The sequence below is a fragment of the Bufo bufo genome, chromosome 3 (genome assembly GCF_905171765.1).
Source record: "Bufo bufo chromosome 3, aBufBuf1.1, whole genome shotgun sequence".
Taxonomy (NCBI): Eukaryota; Metazoa; Chordata; class Amphibia; order Anura; family Bufonidae; genus Bufo; species Bufo bufo.
The window spans coordinates 609,437,051-609,457,094 of NC_053391.1; the positions used below are offsets into that span (position 1 = coordinate 609,437,051).

General features: G+C 41.8%; 1 protein-coding gene across 1 annotated transcript in view; it reads left to right on the forward strand.

Moving 5' to 3' along the window:
• The window catches only part of ASIC1 (acid sensing ion channel subunit 1), a 395,233-nt gene that overhangs the window by 19,337 nt on the left and 355,852 nt on the right, over nt 1–20,044 (forward strand). The window contains exon 2 of the mRNA XM_040426001.1: nt 1,370–1,735. Coding sequence (XP_040281935.1) covers nt 1,377–1,735 — 359 coding nt within the window. The 5' untranslated portion in view covers nt 1,370–1,376. The remainder of the gene's footprint in view (nt 1–1,369; nt 1,736–20,044) is intronic.

Here is a 20,044-nt window from a genome sequence, read left to right on the forward strand (position 1 = left end):
TTGCCGTGACGTCATTGCAGGTCCTGAAGAAAGAAGAGGATACCAGCTGCGCGATCAAGTGGATGAGGTGAGTTTTTTTATTATTTTTAACCCCACAATGACCATTTTATTTGGCATTCTATCCTAAGAATGCTATTATTTTCCGTTATAACCATGTTATAACGGAAAGTAATAAAATCACCCGAACTTCAGTGAAAAAGTCCGGGTTCAGGTCCGGGTACCCTACCCTGCAGTACTACTTCATAATAATGTATGTAGCTGCCTGTTTCCGACTCCATATAGTTTCCAGGGTGGCAGTGTAGCATTAGAGACACAGGGCGGTCGGAGACCTGACACCCAGACATGATTTGCCTACTCAAGGCATCCTCTGGCATCTGGGTCATATGTAACCATACCACCTGTTGCTTCTGGAGGGAGATGCAGCTAGTAATTGATGAGAATGTCACATTAACGTCAGAGAATTTGCCTATGTACAAATTTACGGTAACACTGTGATAGTTTGGCTTTAGACGCGAGACTCGTAATGAAGCTAAGTTTGGGATGAGCTGTTATTTTTCACGTTAGAGCTCATATATCTCCAGCTAGGATTGCGTACAGTTGATGATATTACTATATTGTGTTGGATGGCATTGTGCATGTTTCTATCAAGGGATGTATATTTTAAGGTTTGTGTTCTTATGTTAATACATAGATAAAATCTACCAAAAGAGTAACCTTGTTAATTCATGCCATTACTTTGCTCGTACAGCCTGCCTTACAGTCTAGAGCTGCAGTCACAATTCTGCCGGTGGTCCTTAGCAGCAGTAGCATCTTGATCGACACATTCTAACAGCTGATCTACGCTCCTGTTATGCAGTGGGACCGCTTTTCCTGTATCAAATGACCTTACAGCGCTCCAAAAATTAGTCAGAATGACCAGGAATGTTGGAGAGATGTGCTCTGAAGGCAAAAGATTGTGAATTCAGCTCTAGTCTGTAATACAGGCTGTAACTCAGGCTACAGAATGTAACATGCAAAGTTACTCAACTTTTCAATAAATTATATTTATATGTAACTATGAATTCATGTTGAATGGTGTATAGGCTGGCGGTAAAGGAGAGCAAGGTGGATAATTGCATTATTTGTATAGTAGGGTAAGACTAAATGACACTGGTTGACTAGAAAACTAGATGACACTGGTTGGTAGTAATTTAATCTTTAACTCATCGCTTTGCCCTCTATTAATGTTATCTAAAAAAGAGGAATAGATGGTAAAAACATAAAATTATAAGAGGAGGCTAGGCGTGAATTTGGTCTTTTCTGTTTTCTGCTATTGCCACAAGTTTGTCCATAAGATAAATCTCATCTTATGTTATTCTTGTTCTTCCAGTGCCCGCATGGATGTGAAGGAACCAGAGGAGCTGGGTAGCCCCCAGCCAGTGACACTTCAGGCCTTTGCCAGTGGCTCAACCCTTCATGGCCTTGCCCACATCTTTTCCTATGAGCGTTTTTCATGTCGGCGGATGATCTGGATTTTATGTTTCCTGGGCTCTATGTCCCTTTTGCTGTTTGTGTGTACTGAGAGGATCATCTATTACTTTGATTATCCACATGTCACCAAACTGGACGAGATTGCTGCTGCCAGGATGACCTTTCCAGCTATAACCTTCTGTAACCTCAATGAGTTCCGCTTCAGCCGAGTAACAAAGAATGACCTTTACCATGCGGGGGAGCTACTGAGTCTGCTCAACAACCGGTAAGAGGGAATCCACTGCCGACCTGACATCCTTCTGTCATGATACGCATATCATTGGCTTATGAAAGTGCATCTTATAAAAACAGCTACTAATGTCAACTATGTTTCTGGAGGCTCCAAGAATGAGAGATATTAGTAGTGATCATGGGAGCAGATATTTCTCTGTATATCCTCTCTATAATCCTACTGAAGAATACTAGTCAGCACAAACAGAGTAGACAGGGTTGGACCTGGCCATTGCAATACCAGAGGACCCTTCTGTTAGCCCAGGCTCTAATGCAGTAGGTGGCCAGCAGAAGACAACCTCGTTTGGAGCTGACTTTGGATCCAATCATATCACAAATAATTGATTTACAAATAATTAGATCGCATTGATGATGTGTCCTGTGTGTGCAATGGTGACAACCATGATATTGATGAAATTGAAAGTAGATGTGCTCACATTCTGTATAGATGGAGGGAATGTTTCCCCCAAGGAACCCCAGTCTGATACTGAGTGTAGGCAATTTATAGCTTTGGCCTATTTTGGTTTTTGAATATCATTCTATACTTTATTTTCCATCAAAACATGGCCACTAGAGGTATGGTGCGCGGCAGTCCACAGGGGAGGGGAGAGGATGAGAGTGGTGGTGCTTGTGTGAGGTCTCCTGCCTGGTGGGGGGGGGTGCCCTTGGTGTCAGTGGGGTGTGGAGTGCTAGGCAGGGTGTACAAGGCAAAGCAATACTGTGGCAGTTCCAGTTGACGGTTCAGATTTATAATAAGGCCGGTTTTGGTAAAAATTTGGCATCAAATAGTGTCTCCAAGGCTGCATATAGGAGATAGGCAGTATAGTGGTCTATCCCTCTGAGTCCCTTTCCAGTTAAGCTGTGCAATCTTTTCAATTCGACCTAAGGGGTGCAAATGTTCTCTCTTTTTCTATTCTCTTGTTCAATCTCCAGAGGCTAGTATCTGCTTTTGTCTCTTCCATCAGTTCGCTGGCTGCTAGATTTCTCAAATTGCTAGTGTTGCTTCTCTCCACCTCATCAGTCACCGACTTCTAACCACAGACTACCCACATATGGCCCAAGTTAAGGAGGATGGGGCCAGCCCACCCCTTGCAACTGAATCTAAGGGCTGTCCAATTAGCCCCTTAACCCCATATACAGCCTTAGGGGAAAAAAGTGCAAAAAATTAAATCATTAACCCCTTTAGCAGTGAACCACTGGGTAAATGCACAGGTGGTGCTGTACTGGGGAAATGACTCATACTATAATGGGAACACTTACTGTATTTTTTTCTTCTATTCTTTACCTGTAATAACAGTGATTACATAAACATATTCCTACGTGTTGTCATAGTTAATGAAAAAAGCACAATGCAGGCTTTTAGAATATTAAGCTCATACAGATCTACCATTCTTTACGTGTATTTCTGATTAAATAAAATTAGTGGTCAATAATAGATGAGCAAATCAATTCTAAACTAGTCGGATTTGACCCGAATTTTTTTTTAAATTTGAGTTGCATCTGAATCCAAATTTTTGGTGATTCAATTTTGGGGACTTTTGTGGAGAGAAAAGAGAGGAAAAATAAATAAATAAAGGATAAATTAGATACTAGAGAATAAAAATATGAGTCCTAGGACACATCAGAGTATCATATGCAAATTGTAGCACTTTCAATTTGGGTAGAATAGATTTGTTCCTGAATCGAATTTTCTGAGATTTGCTCATCTCTAGTCACAATTTATTTCATGTAGCATTTAGGGACAATCCCTACTTCTTGGAAAGGTCCCTTGAAGTTAAGCTGGTGCTGGTCACATAATATCCCTGACTGGTAACCCCCAGCAATCAGTAGTTATCTGTGGTGAAACCTGCAGTATGTGTTCAATTTTCCTGCAGCGCCACCACAGGGGAGATTAAGCATTACACAATTCTTATTCAAATCAGTGGATTGTCTGTGTAATGCAGGACAGGACTGGTCTTCCAGAGTGAGAGACGCTCTTTGTTGCCCCTGACTACTCCTCAATAGGGTATATAAAATATTTATTTTTTAACTAGAAACCCCCATTAAATACAGCAGATCTCTATGTAGTATTACCAAATGACTGGTGAATTTTCTATAGCCCAATATCTTTCTCTTTTTTTATGGATACATGTAGTCACGCATTTCCACGATCTCTGCTATTTCAGGCCTCATTTTCCACAATATTGACAGCAGAATTTCACCTAATGCTAGATGGAAACTCCTGGACTATACATTTTTACTGCTGAATACTGAACACTATGTATAGCTGCAATGAGAACTTAGTTGAAAGGAATGTAATTAAATGGACAGAAAAAAAAAATCAACAAGCCGCATTGTAACAAATAACCGGCTGATAATAATAACTGCTTTAATGTGCTCAGTGAAGTCAAGGCACAAAATCAATATATCCCCTGCGGGACAATATTATAGAACAAAGAAAAACACCTTAAGATAAAGAGAGAAATTTGGTCTAAGAGAAAAGGAAAAAACGTCCCCTGATTAACAAAAAATGCAAAAGCCAACAGGAGGGGAATATAAGAATTAGTCACGTAAAGTACTGTACATATTTAGTGCATCTGTTGGTAGACAGTTTGCATTGTCCATCTCAAAAGCTCCAGCCCTGCATTGCTTAAAAATCTACAAAAAATAAAAAAATCTACAAAAAAACAACAACGATCATGGTGAACAGCTTAGTACTGTAGCATGGTGGAGATTTATTAACACAAGGAGTACAACAAATCTAAGAAAAAGCACACCACGACCCTTTGTTTGACCCTCTGCATACAAATAGTATTATAAATCTTCACCATAAATAGCAATACAAAAGCTTTAGCAAAAAGACATAATCACTCATGGTGCACAGAAAGTCCAAAGTGATAGATGCAGGTTCCACATGGAGGGGAATTAGGCATCTTGACATGGCGTTTTGGGGTCTTCTCTCCCTTTCTCATGCATGCATGACTTGTCCCCATGCAGAAGTAAATAGGCGTAGATTTAAACAAAAAACGAGCCATCTGTAACATGACATAAATACAGCAAATACATAGAACAAGGACAAAATAATCACACAGTCCATGAAGTAGATAGGGGTCTATAAGATGTGTAGCTTGAAGCTCCTGGACCCTATTAGAAAAAAGTGCAAGAATACAGATAACCTAGGATTTATGATAGGGCCCTACCATCAGCTGATACTGACACAATCAGATAAATACATTAAAATGACAAGTTTCATGAAGTCAAAGGGCTAAGAAAGCGAGTGTGAATCCAAACCTCCCTGTGGAGGAGCAAGATTCTAACCTGTTTATCGTCAAATTTCTTCCAATATCATCCGGCACAAGTCTAACACTCATTTCTAAAACATCTCGCTACAAAGGTTTCACCGCCTTTCCTCTGCTTTACATCCTCACCCCTCAACAGAGCCGCCCCAGACTCTTTTTTTCTTTTTTGTTCAAAATGTCACAATAGCAGAACTGTGTTCATTCAACCATATGTAAACTTCTCTAGAAGGCTGCCCTTTGGACACTTTCCTCAGGGGCATTTAAGAAGATATATGACCGCACTGGAGTCACATGTAAAAAAAAAGCCTTCCAGTAGAATTGTAGCGCCTACAGTGGGGTGACAAATAGCGCCACCTTTAATTCTCAGTGTATGCAAAAACTATTGCTTAGGAATCATCATTGGTCATACATCTGCTTTCATCTAGCTTATTGGCCCTCAAAACAAGGATTCCCCTTGTAATGGTGATCGCTGGTACCATATAGATATCCAGGTCCAGGACCTGATAAAGGTCTCTAGGGCTGTGCAGCATATTGTCAATAATTTTTTTTAAAATATACATCTAAAGTCCCTATTCAGGACACAAAAACCATACAGTACAATAAACTCTCTCACAAAGTTGTTATCCCTATGTGCATCACAAAGGAAAAAAGGAGAAAACTATTGCTGTACATACTGGTTAGCCATTTTCTGGGATTTTTTTGAAAGGTTATGTTAAAGGCGTTTTCCGGGTTCCTGATATTGATGATCCATCTTCAGGATAGGTCATCAGTATAAGGCTTATTGCACACAAACGTGTGCGCTCCGTGGCCGTATTTCGGACTGCATTTGCGGATCCGCAATACACGGGCACCGTTCCGTGTGCATTCCGCATTACGGATGCGGACCCATTCACTTTAATGGGTCCGCAAATCCGGACATGCGGAATGGTGCGGAACGGAAGCATGGAACGAAACCCTTCGGAAGCACTACAGAGTGCTTCCGTGGGGTTTCGTCCAGAACTTCCGTTCCGCAAAAAGATAGAACATTTCCTATCTTTTTGCGGAACGGCCGGATCGCGGACCCTTTAAAGTGAATGGGTCCGCGATCCGCTGTGGCTGCCCCATGGTGGGTGTTTGTGCAAATTGCGGGCCGCAGCACGGCCATGGAGCGCACACGTTCGTGTGCAAGAGGCTTAAGATCATTGTTGACATTTTATTTTTTATGATGTTAGACTGAGTTCACATCAGCGTTCAGCCTCCAAGGATGGATTTGGCACATAACTGAGCCGAACCGATCCTACGGACCCTCCGTTAGGTTTTCACACAGAGGAAGATTTTTGAAGCAGAGACAAAAGTCCTGCATGTACAACTTTTGTCTCTGCTTCAAAAATCTTCCTCTGAGCGGAAACCTAACGGACCCCATTATAGTCTATGGGGTCCGTAGGTTCCGTTCGGCTCAGTTATGTGCCGAATCCGTCCTTTCCGTTCTCCTGCTGCTACAACAATGTGAACTCAGCCTTAGAAGAATTAAAATTTTAGAAGCAATTTTTTAAAAATGTTTAAGAAAACTTCTAAAACCTACTTTTTTATGACAAATTCAGTTATGACACGTTTCATGAGTAAGAGTCTAAGAAAGCGAGAGTGAATCCAAAATACCTCCCTTTGTAGGAGCCAAAGTCTAACCTGTTCATCATCACTAGTGTTGATCACGAATATTCAAATTTCAAATTTTTATCGTGAATATAGGTACTTCGAAAATTCGCGAATATTTCGAATATAGTGATATATATTCGTAATTTCGAATATTCTTTTTTTTCAATTTTTTATATTCGATTTTTTTTTTTTAATCAGTACACATGATCCCTCCCTGCTTCTAGCTTGTGGGCCAATAAGAAGGCTGCAATATACTTGACTTTAGGAGTAGTGTTGTTTGTGAATTTTGCTCTATATTCTTTTTTTTCGAATATTCGCTATATTGCTATATATTCTTGTTTTAGCAATATAGCGAATATTCGAAAAAAAACTAATATAGAGTAATTTATCTAATATAGTGCTATAATCTTTTTTTTTATAGTTGTAATTTTTTTCCAATCTGAACTTCAGATGAGAAAAAAATTACAACTATTAGACAAAGAAGATTATAGCACTATATTAGCTAAATTGCTCTATATTTTTCGAATATTCGCTATATTGCTATATATTCTTGTTTTAGAATATTACGAATATTCGAAAAAACTAAGTTATAGCAATATAGTGAATATTCGGAAAAAAAAAAAGGAATATAGAGTAATTTAGCTAATATAGTGCTATAATATTCTTTGTCTAAAAGTTTAAAAATTCGCAATAAAAATTTGAAAATTTGAAAATTCGGATACGAAAATTCGCATATTACACGATCATTACCTTGCCGATTTTTTGAGTAAAAAAATTCGTAGAATATAACGAATATTCAAATTTGCTAATATTCTACGAATATTCTACGAAATATTCGCGAAATATCGCGAATTCGAATATGACCCCTGCCGCTCATCACTAATCATCACCACCAGAAATTTCTTCCAATACTAGTCTAACATCTCGCTATACCTTAAATTTATACACTTTCGATTTTTTATGCTTGGCCCACCAAAATAAAAATAATAAAAATTGGTGCAACATGTTTCACAAAAAAAACAGGGCCTCATTCAGCCTCAAAATAAAAAGTTATACAATCTGAATTACCAGAGCAAAACAAAAACCTAAAAATGTGTCTAGTCCTTAAAGGGCTTCTGTCACCCCACTAAACCTTTTTTTTTTTTTTGCTTACTTATAATCCCCACACTGCGATTTATGCCTACATAATCAAATTAATAATTTGAATCATTTGATTAATCATCTGCGCCGATGACGTCACATCTACACCCGGAGCAGGCGCATTGAGGATGGAGCGGCCGAGCGAGCGGCCGCCTCTCAGTGCGCCTGCGCCGATTGAAGACAGGTACGGCCGCGGTGCAGGCGCCAGATTTTGAATGCTAACAGGCAAAGCCAGCAGAGAACGATTCCGTTCCCTGGGCCTGTCAATCACAATGCGGAGGGGGCGTCTTTAGGATCGGAGGATGCATATTTTAAAAGCATGTTTTAAACAAAATCTACAGGACCAAAATGATTAATTTGATTATGTAGGCATAAATCGCAGTGTGGGGATTATAAGTAAGCAAAAAAAAAAAAAAGGTTTAGTGGGGTGACAGAAGCCCTTTAAGTTCAAAAGGCTTTCCTAGAAGGGTTTCTACATGAAATACACATATTCATGTCCACAAGACAAAGGAGAAATGTCTCTGCCAGGGTCCAAAGCTGGGGCCCCAGCCAATCGTGAGAATGGGGTTCTAATGTTCCCCTGTTTGAATGCTAGACATAGAAGTCCTAAAGAGTTGAATGGAGCATAGTGGATGTGGCAGGCGCAGCACTATGAAGTGCCTTTTGCGCTGTGGCATTAGAAGAAATCTGATATCTCAGACTTTTAGTCTAACCAGACTGTCTATTATTCTGTAATTTCTCTAGCGCTGTTCTATGGAAACAGTAGGTTTAAAGAGGACCTTTCACTAGTGTACAAACTAAAAACTAACTATATCAGTGGGCAGAGCGGCGCCCAGGGGTCCCCCTGCACTTACTAGTATGTCTGGGCGCCGCTCCGTTTGCCCGGTATAGGCTCCGGTGTCTGCGCTCCCTCTGTTGTACTGGACTGATTTTTTGTATGAGGCGTGTCCCTTGCTGCAGCGCTGGCCAATCGCAGCGCACAGCTCATAGCCTGGCTATGAGCTGTGCACTGCGATTGGCCAGCGCTGCAGCAAGGGACACGCCTCATACAAAAAATCAGTCAGAGGGAGCGCAGACACCGGAGCCTATACCGGGCGAACGGAGCGGCGCCCAGACATACTAGTAAGTGCAGGGGGACCCCTGGGCGCCGCTCTGCCCACTGATATAGTTAGTTTTTAGTTTGTACACTAGTGAAAGGTCCTCTTTAAAGAGCACACCAAATGCTTGAAATAACTTCTTTATTAACTTCAACTTTTCTTCATATAACACTGCCGCCTCTGCAGCAGATAGTCCATGTACATAACACGTGTTTAAAACATATCACAAAATGGCGGTATGCATAAGATGGTGGTTCTACTGTTCAATCTTGTCATTCAACATAAAATGGTGAATATATTTCTCTCTTCAGTATCTGTACTCTCACTTTAAGTTATTTAAGCACTTTATGATCTCTCTGAGAGGTATATCTGAGGTCTAACTAATAGTTCACTTGCTGAATTTGGTCAAAATTTGCAATATACAGTTAGCAGTAACTATTTGCAGATTGGTTGAGTATGATCTGGTATGGTTGTATGCAATTTGGATTGCAATATGGAATTTGAGTTTGGATTGTGAACTTTGTAGTTTACAATTTGTGGAACTGTAAGAAAACACACATATAACTGGTTCAGTATACAGTTCTAATCACTATATTAATAGTAGGAACATTATATAACTGTTTTAAATACCTATTTTGGCCTCTCTGCTTCCATAAAACACAGCTCTTAGTGGAGTGAATGTCTGTTCAGCTTCTCTCTTTGGTGAATAATAATTTCTAGCAGCTCCTGCTAGGGAATTTCCCACACAGGCTATGTGTGAGGCTGGCTGTGATTGGCCAAGACTTCTGCTGTGTGTGAGGCTGGCTGTGATTGATCTAGACTCCTGCCCAGCAACAACAGTTTAACTCTATGCTTTCTGTTGTTTCTGCTGAGTCACTGAGCTTACCTCACATCCATATAATTAATCTTAAAGGCATTTTATCTTTTCTGCTTCTGTGAACACAATATATATAACAGTTATATGACATCCAAACAGGAAGTCACTGTAAAAAAAAACTCTGCTTTTGTCTTTAACACACAAACATAGGAACTGTATTAAGGTTATAGGCAGGTCTAGCTGTATAAACATATAAGCTATGTTAGCAACCTGGGACAGGTCTTAGCTGGCCAGCTACAGTGGACATTGGCTACTGCTGCTCTACTCAAACAGTCCAAGTTTCATTTGAATAGACTACTACACTTTAGATGGAGCTGTTCTTCTGGCTGTTCAAAGTGATTGTTTCTGCTCCCACGGCTGCAGGAAACAGCTGATTGGTGTGGACGCCGCCCAGTGTCAGACTCCCCAGTGGTCTTATATTGATGACCTATCCAGAGGATAGGTCATCAATATCAAGATCCTGGAAAACCCCTTTAACATACCATTTAAGAAAATGTCTAACTAGTATGTACAGCAAAAGTCTTCTCCTCGCATTCTATTTTTAATGTGACATCTGCGATCCAGTGAAGCTTTACATTTCTCTCTTCACTAAGTCCGGGATATCCCCTTGTGTATTCGATTGCGACAGGCAAACTGTTCCCCACTATTACTGCATGCAATGAGCAGGAATGAAAACAGCTCAAGCCTTCCTCATGGGAAATAAAATTGTAAATAAAAAGTATGCAAAAACATCTTCTTGGAAGATCTTACACTTCCCTCATAAGTAAAAATATTTACTAACAAGCAATTAAAGTGAAACCGTCAATTCTTACATAAAACAGCAGCTGACTCTTGGATACATCAAGCCATTCAATTAACTGTGTGGTAGAAATGGGCTCTCCAATTAACGTGCTGTATTGGTAAGGGAAAGGTCAATGACCATATTACTTTTTTTTTTCCCACAAGAAAGCACATTTAACGTCTCTTATTTGCATTAACATCCTAGAGAAACATAGAAGATTGACAACAGAAAAGGACCACAAGGTCCATCTAGTCTGACCTTATATTATTACTTATCTTAGGATAGACATGTATTTATCCCAGGCATGTTTAACCACTTCCAGACCAGGCCATTTGTAAATCTGGTATGTGTCACTTTATGTTCTAAAAACATTGGAATTTACTTATCCAAACCCTTCTGAGACTGTCTTCATGTGACACAGCTCCATAGATGTAACTATAAAAAAAAGTTATGGGGGTCAGAATATGGTGATGCAAAGAATTTTTTTTATTTTTTTGCAAAGTTTTTACAGTTTTCAGCTTTGAAACAAAAGAAAAATTATATACTGTAAATGTGGTATTGCTGTAATCATCCTGACCTGGAGAATGAAGGTAACAGGTCAGTTTTACAGCATAGGGAACACTGTAAAAAACAAAACCCGTAAAACTGTGGCAGAATTGCACAGTTTTTTTCCCATTCCGCAACATTGGGAAATTTTTTCTAGATTCCCACTACATCCTATGCTATAGTAAATGGTGCCATTAGAAAGTACAACTTTCCTTGCAAAAAAAACAAGCTTCCGTTTGGCTATGTGATTGGAAGAATGAAAAGGTTATGGCTCCAGGAGAGAGGCATGGAGTGAAAAATGAAAACGCAAAAATGTTAAATCACCTGGCATTAAAAAAAAAGTAAAAAGCAGCCTTCTTTTCTCTTATTATATTACTTACTTCTCTAGTAAACCATAGCGGTCTCTTCCTCCTTTAACTATTGCTGATCTGTCTAACATATCGTTTAATTGTCTTTAAGATGGCCACTTTTAATAGAGTCCCCTTGGCATACACACCTGCTGTAGTTTTCCGCCCTTTTAATTCCCTTTTTAAACACTCCCCTATTTCCTTAAAATTATTCCTTCTAGCCTAGCACTTTCCTAGTACGGTAGGATTGATGCCAGTTCGTTTTTATATTAAACTGTAAAGATTGGTGGTCACTGGAACCCGACTGTTCTTCTACTTTAACCTCAAATACCAGAACAGAAAACTAAATCTAGAATGTTATCTCCGCTGGTTGGTGGCTTAAGGCTTCTGTCACCCCACTAAACTCTTTTTTTTTTGTGTACTTATAATCCCTATCCTGCCATATTGCCATACATTATGTTATTAATAATTTTCGTTCAGTAGATTTAGCAAAAAACTTACTTTTATGATATGCTAATTACCTTTCTACCAGCAAGTAGACGCCCCCTAGCAGCCGCAGAAAACCGCCCCCTCCTTCTGTTGATTGACAGGGCCAGCCGCGATCTCCTCCTCCGGCCGGCCCTGTCAGCATTTCAAAAATCGCGCGCCTGTGTTGATTCGGCGCAGGCGCTCTGAGATAAGGAGGCTCGCCTCCTCAGCACTCCCTCAGTGAGCCTGCGCCGATGACGTCACCGAAGGAGAAGACGTCATCGGCGCAGGCGCACTGAGGGAGTGCTGAGGAGGCGAGCCTCCTTATCTCAGAGCGCCTGCGCCGAATCAACACAGGCGCGCGATTTTTGAAATGCTGACAGGGCCGGCCAGGGGAGGAGATCGTGGCTGGCCCTGTCAATCAACAGAAGGAGGGGGCGGTTTTCTGCGGCTGCTACCAGCAAGTAGACGCCCTACTTGCTGGTAGACAGGTAATTAGCATATCATAAAAGTACGTTTTTTGCTAAATCTACTGAACGAAAATTATTAATAACATAATGTATGGCAATATGGCAGGATAGGGATTATAAGTACACAAAAAAAAAAAATGAGTTTAGTGGGGTGACAGAAGCCCTTTAACTAGCTGTTTCAGTGATGCTCCTTTTAAAAGGTTTTCCGAGAGTTTTTCACTGATGACCTATCCTCTGGATAGGTCATCAGTATCTGATCGGTGGTGGACTGCCACCCGGGACCCCTGCCAATCAGCTGTTTCAGAGGGCAGCTGAGCTCACAGTAGCGCCACGGCCTTCTCGCAGCTTAGGCCCTGCATCAATGGGGATGAGCTGTGCCTAGACCATCTAACCGATTAACGTGACGTCACATGACCTAGACGCAGCTCAGCCCCATTGAAGCAAACGGGCCTGAGCTGCTATATCGAGCACAGCTGCTATACACTGTACAGTGCTGTACTTGGTGAGCTGAGAGAAGGCTGCAGTGCTACTGTGAGCGCCAGTGCCTATCAGGGGTCCCGGGTGGCAGTCCACCACCGATCAGATACTGGTGACCTATCCAGAGGATAGGTCATCAGTAAAAAAATCTCGGAAAACCATTTTAAGTGTATCCAATAGATTCCTGCCCTTGAAAGAAAGATTCCAGCCTACACCAGGCATGTTGAAGTCACCCATAACTATAATATCTCCCTTTTCTGCCATTGGAGAAATTTCATCCACCACTTGTTATCACAATCCTCACTTTGCCCTGCAGGCCTATACACTACACCAATTGTGTCTCCTGAATTACTGTAGATTTAGGACTACCCTTGACATTAAAGGGGTATTTCCATCTCAGACAATGGGGGCATATTGCTGGGATATGCACCCATTGTCTGATAGGTGCGGGTCCCACCTCTGGAACCCGCACCTACAATGAGAACGGAGTGGGGAGAGCTGTGGCTGGAGGACCCCGTCACCAAGTGCTGCTCCCAGCTGCTCCCATAGAAGTGAATCGGAGCGCCCGCGCTGCCCCCTGCTCCCATTCATTCCTAGTGATATGCCCCCATTGTCTGAAACCCCTTTAATGGCTACTCCCCCACCTCTTCTGTCTACAATGTCTTTCCTGCACAGTTTGTGACCAGGTATGTCAATTTTCCAGCCATTACAATCATTGAACCTTTCTAGACATGATCGCCATTTTGTAGAGATATGTTTCCTAAGCTATGAGTGTTTGTCCACATTGTACTGTTATGCCCTGTATTATTTATAACCACATTCATCTACTTGAAAAACTACCACGTTTTCACCACCACCACCACAACAACACTGCTTCATCCTAACTGGCCAGGGACAGAGTCTAGAAGAGGTAATGCTGCGGTAGCAGTGTTCCAGTAGCCTGTTCCAGCAGGCAGGTGGAGGATTGTCCGGACATAAACCGCAGCATGCAGTGGTTTGTGTCCGGTAAATTCTCTGCTTGTCAGCCGGATACGAACAGAATGTCTGCCAGACCCCATTATATTTTAATGGGGCCGGTGGACATTCCATTCGCATCCGGCAGTACCGCATCCAGTTCATTCTGGCAGGCTGTTCTCTGACGGAACAGCCTGCGCTATGAAATATGCAGAGGCTCAATTCATATCGTACAGTATGCACATATGCACCAAAAATAATAGATCTGCCAGGTTTCCAAATGAATTGAAAAACATGGGCTGTAGAACTTTTCAAAACAACAAGAAAATAGTGTTGGGCGAGCATGCTCGGCCGAACACAAATTTTACTCGAGCATCGCGATGCTCGGCACATCGCGGTGTTCGGCTGAACACCGCGTGTGCTCGACCGCAATGCTCGAGTCTCCTCCCCGCACATTTGTTGGCTACTCGCATTACAGTGATTGGCTGGCCGGAACGCGTCATCGGGTGCTATATAGCACCCAATGACACGTGTTCGGCTCAGTCTTAGTCAGGGAGAGCTGTGCTGAAGAAGGGACAGATAGTGTAGGGAGTGAAATCCTAATATTTTTTGAAAAAACTTGTTAGAGACCCAAAAGTCCTTTTAAGAACTATTGTTATATCTGGCAGCAATATAATTATCAGCGCAACCTGTGCTAAATTGCATGGAATTGTTAGAGAGACCCAAAAGTCCTTTCAAGGACTATTGTTGTATCTGGCAGCAATATAATTATTAGCGCAACCTGCGCTAAATAGCTTGCAATTGTTTGGCCGCTGCAGACAGCGACATTATTTGCGCTCCATCTCCTGTCTAACGTGTGCGCAGCCTAAAAATATCTGTGACATCTAGTGTACTTTTTCCGTAGACGGTGTCCGCTGCGGACAGTTACATTACCTGCGCTACATCTCCTGTATAACGTTTGCCCATCCGAAATATCAGTGACATTCAGTCTAATTTTTTTGCTGCTGGTGGCAGCAACATTACCTCCGCTACATCTCCTGTATAAAGTTTGCCCATCCTAAATATCAGTGACATTAATTCAGTGTAATTTTTATTAGCCGGTGGTGACAGCAACATTACTTGCGCTATACCTCCTGTCTAACGTTTGCGCATCCTAAAATTATCAGTGACATTCAGTGTACTTTTTTCATAGACGCTGTGGACAGCGACATTATCTGTGCTACATCTCCTGTTTAACGTGTGCGCATCCTAAAAACATCTGTGACATTCTGTGTACTTTTTTTGCGCATACACTTACAAAACCTGCGCTACTGTACATGTGACATACTTGCAAGCATATATACCATATATATACTATGCGCAAGGCGAGCAGTAAGGGACGGGGAAGTGGCCGTGCTGCTGATAGTGCACGCAGAGGCTGTGGCCCTGGGCGCATTAAATCTGTGCCTGCTGCCAGAGGACAAGAAATACACTCATCCATGATACCTAGCTTCCTGTCCCAGTTTTCAGGGCGGCGCAGGACACCACTCTCCACGTCACACCAGTACGACCAGGTGGTCGTTTGGATTGCAACAGATAATGCTTCCAGTCGGTTAAGCACCACCCTGTCTTCCACAAAGTCCAGTCTCAGTAGCCAAGAGTCTGGTCAACAGAATCCTCGCCCTGATCCTCCTTCCTCCCACCATGGAGAGTCTTTGCAAACAAGTGATCCCACACTCGGATATTCCCAGGAGCTCTTTTCATCACTATTCCTTAATTTGGGCCTCTCGCCAAGCCCGCTTGAAGAGGGACATGAGGAGATCTTGTGCCCTGATTCCCAAACTCTTGAGCATTCACAGTCAGAAGAAGATGGCGGTGGGGAACGGCAATTAGTGTTTCACGAGGTGGATGATGATGATGAGAGACAGTTGCCAATAAGTCAATGGCAATTAGTGTCTCAAGAGGTTGATGATGAGGATGAGACACAGTTGTCAATAACTTAGGTTGTTGTTAGGTCACCAAGTCAGGAGGATAACCAGAGTGAGGAAGTGGAAGAGGAGGTGGTGGACAATGAAGTTACTGACCCAACCTGGGAAGGTGGCAAGCCGAGCGAGGACAGCAGTACAGAGGGGGAGGGATCCGCAGCACCGCAACAGGCTGGAAGAGGCAGTGGGGTGGCAAAAGGGAGAAGGCGGGCCACACCAAACAGGCCCGCAACTGTTCCCCGGAGAACCCCCTTGCGGCAATCTCCCTTCAGGCCCTCGCACCTAATGTTTTAGATGGTCAGATCAGCAGCAAGCACTCGCCCCTAATGTTTTAGATGGTCAGCTCAGCAGCAGGCCCTCACCCCTAATGTTTTAGATGGTCAGCTCAGCAGCAGGCCCTCACCCCTAATGTTTTAGATGGTCAGCTCAGCAGCAGGCCCTCACCCCTAATGTTTTAGATGGTCAGCTCAGCAGCAGGCCCTCACCCCTAATGTTTTAGATGGTCAGATCAGCAGGCCCTTGCTCCAATAGTTTTTAAGGGTCACCAGTAGGCCATCAATCATAATTTTTCAAGGGTGTGTATGATGCCCTCCTTTATGTGTAATAAAGGGTGTATTGGAGTGCCGGTTCCTTGTAATTTTTGGCAGCTCTTTCACTTAGTGCATAGGCTTTATGAGTGTAGGAGTCCCACTACCTGAACAATTGTACAACAATGTGAATGAGGCCCTCCTTTATGTGATATACAGGTTGTATCGGAGTGCCTTTTCCTTGTAATATTTTGGCAGCACTTGCACTTTATATACAAGTAAATATACAGGAAAGAATGTTTCCTAACAATTTTTCCTCTAAAATAGATTTTATCTTCGGTTTTGTGCGTATTACTGTCAGTCTGTAAAAGGGACGTACTACTCGGACAACATCGTTCCCAGCAGCGACCTGGGATTCCAAGATGCATCCAGACATCGCCCCCATGCTGTTCCCGAACCATTTCAGTGTTGTTTCCATCAATTTCTGACCTTTTCCTATGAACCAGACACCCCCCCTCTTCAGAGCAGGGGGTGCCTGGTTTAATGCTCGGGTTCCCCCATTGACTTCCATTGTGCTCGGGTGCTTGCTAGAGCACCCGAGCATCCTGAGGTGTTCTACTCAAGCACCCGAGCACTTTGGTGCTCGACTAACACTACAAAACAAACTGTATATCTGAAAGTATAGAAAGATGTGGCCCTCACCGATAATTTTGCCATTTATTGAAAATCTATAAAAAAAAAGGCAACGACTGTTTCAGGCCTGAGAAAGTCTGTGCCAACACCGAGTGACTATTGTCTTTTTGTGTATACCATAATACTGTTTTAGGGATTTTCACTGAATCTCAAAATTTTGTGTTATTATATTATCACTGAGTACCACATATTTCTATACATTCGGATATGTTTACCCCAGGGACAGCAACCTTCAGCTCCCCAGCTGCTGTGCAACTAGAACTCCCAGCATGCACACTTTCTCGGCTGTTCTCTTTTCTAAAGAAATTAGGATTCTGGGAGGGTTGTAGTTTTAGAATCTACCTTAGGACTATATGATGAACATTACTAGATGACATGAGTCTCAAATCCACTCTTATGGTTAAGAGACAATGGTGTACCTTTTCTTGAATTTGAGACAGACATATATGTCAATGGCAGCCATGGATCTTTTGGAGAATAAGACCTCATTCACATGATCACACATCCGTGACAAGATGGTCAGTGGTTCTACTGTAAAGATGTCCATGAAGGATACGTGTTCGGTCCATTTCATGCCCTCCATGTGTTATCTGCATTCCACAGACACTACAAGGCTGAAAATTACTTTCCAGAACATCTCCTATCAATGGTCCAGGACAACCATGGACCAAACATGGATGGCATCCCTGCTGCGTCTGTGGTTTTCATGGACCCATAGATTATAATGTCTTTAAGGGATCCATAATCATGTACAAAATATGTTTCCGAAAAGCATGCTTCCGTGGTGTCGTCACAGCCCCACATCTGTGGAAAAACATGAAAGTCAATGGGTACATGTGCTGTTCATGGAGACCATGGACAACAAAAGTCTGTGATTCAATGATGTGTGAAAGAGGCCTAAACGACAAAAAATATTAACTTTCCATTAAAAAAAACAGTTCCATGTGTGCAGAAAAGCCACAAATGTGGCCTGAACCTGAACTAAGGCATCTCCCGGTGTTGGCTTACAAATACTAATGCCAAATACAGGATAAATACCCAGTTTAACCAGAGGTCTTACAGTTTTTAAGTACATAGTCGGGACACTTGTTGAGTCTGATATAACTAGAACTATAGAAAGAACACTATCAATATGAACGTATAACTATTGCATCCAGTAAAAAATACTGCAAATGTGGTTTTATCCAGGAGTTTTCACCTCAGATCTAACCACGTGAAGGACTACTATATACGGAGGCCCCGTTCACATTTCCGTTTTTCAATGACATGTGCTGTCCGCATTTTCCATGGACAGCACACGTACCCATTGATTTAAATGTGTCTGTTCACATTTCAGTATTTTTTACTGACCGTGGATCAGTAAAAAATCACAGAGACATGCACTACTGTGATCCATGATGCGAAACAAGCACGCCCATTGAAGTCTATGGGTCCATGAAAATCACTGATATACATGTTGTGTCTGTGTTGTGTCCGTTTTTCACTGAAGACTGATAGGAGATTCTTTGGAAATTAATTTTCAGCTGAGCAACTTCAGTGAATTATGGATGACACACGGATGGAAAAAAACGGACAAACAGACCAACCACAGATCCTTCCCAGACAGCTTCACGGATGAAACACGTACGCTTTTTTTTCCACGGATGTGACACTGACACAGAAATGTGAACGAGGCCTGATGGAGGACAATTACGTTGATCGATGATTAGTTAAAGATGACCTGTCACCTCTCCAGACATGTCTGGTTTAGTAACTACTTTTTTTTTCAGTAGTAAAACTCAAGAAAAACTAAAAACTATACAAATGTGGTATCAATGTAATCATGCTGATCTTGAGAACGAAAAGCACAAGTTAGTTTTACCGCATAGTGAACGCCGTAAAAACATAACTCGTTAAAAGGTGACAGCGTTTGTTTGTTTTTTTATTCCACCCATTTGGAATTTTTTCCCCGATTCCCACTACATTGTACGCCATTAGCATTATAAAGTCCAACTTGTCATGTACACGGTGGAGATTCCTTTGTAATACAGATCGTAGGCTGGCTATAGAGGTCTCCGCTCTTCCTCCTCTCCTGAATTTACTGGTGCATGTGCAACCGAGTCACCGGTGCCTTGTGATGGGGGCTACAGGCAAAATTTCCTTTATGAATTGTACTTTATTCATTAGTATATGACAGTTGTTTTTGTGTTTTTTTGTTTGGTTTCTTAGCTTCCTTGCTAGCAAGATATGGGATTCACGTATTATATTAATTCATCCGAGTTATTAATTTTAATTGCTTCTATCTCGGCGCTGTCTACAACTACCTCCACTTATTAATAATAACACATAAATACATCTATTCAATTATGGACTTAATCACTTGAGAGACAGTCATTTATTTTTTTGTTTTATCCTTAATTTTACATTGTCTTTTAGCCTTTTGGGTTTTAAGCCAACTGAGCTCCCGTGTTAGTCCCCATCACCTCATGCTTCACCTCATACTCTGGTGAGCTGCCCTACCATTTCTTTTTCTTTGTGCGATGCTATTTCTTTTGTCAAAGGGGCGTGTCCCTGCACAGTCTGTCCTTGGCAGCACTGATAGGATAATGTCAATGTGTGCAGGGACACGCACCCAACTGATAACACCAATTTATCCATAAACTTCTAATAGGTATAACTGAGGAATGGCACAACACAGAGGTCAGAAGAAAAGACGCTCCAAAATAGATTTTATGTGGAGTACAATTACTAAAATAAACATGTCAAGAGAGATGGAAGGTCTTCTGTAAAGAAGATATATATTTAAAGGAGTTGTCCACTTTCTGGTTACTGTTGACCAATGTGTATGTAAGATGATTATATGACAATTTTTTATATATATATATATAGCCTTTGTTGAAATTCTGTGCCTCTTTCTATATTTCATGAAGTATGCCTTCTTTTTTGCCAAGTCTTTTCTGCTGTCCACAGAGAGTTCTTATCCATAAAATGGCTGCTGATAGAAGGTCATGTGACCAGGCAAATCACCTCCATGTTATATCTCCTCCACTCAATGCACTGCAGGTGCCGTCTGC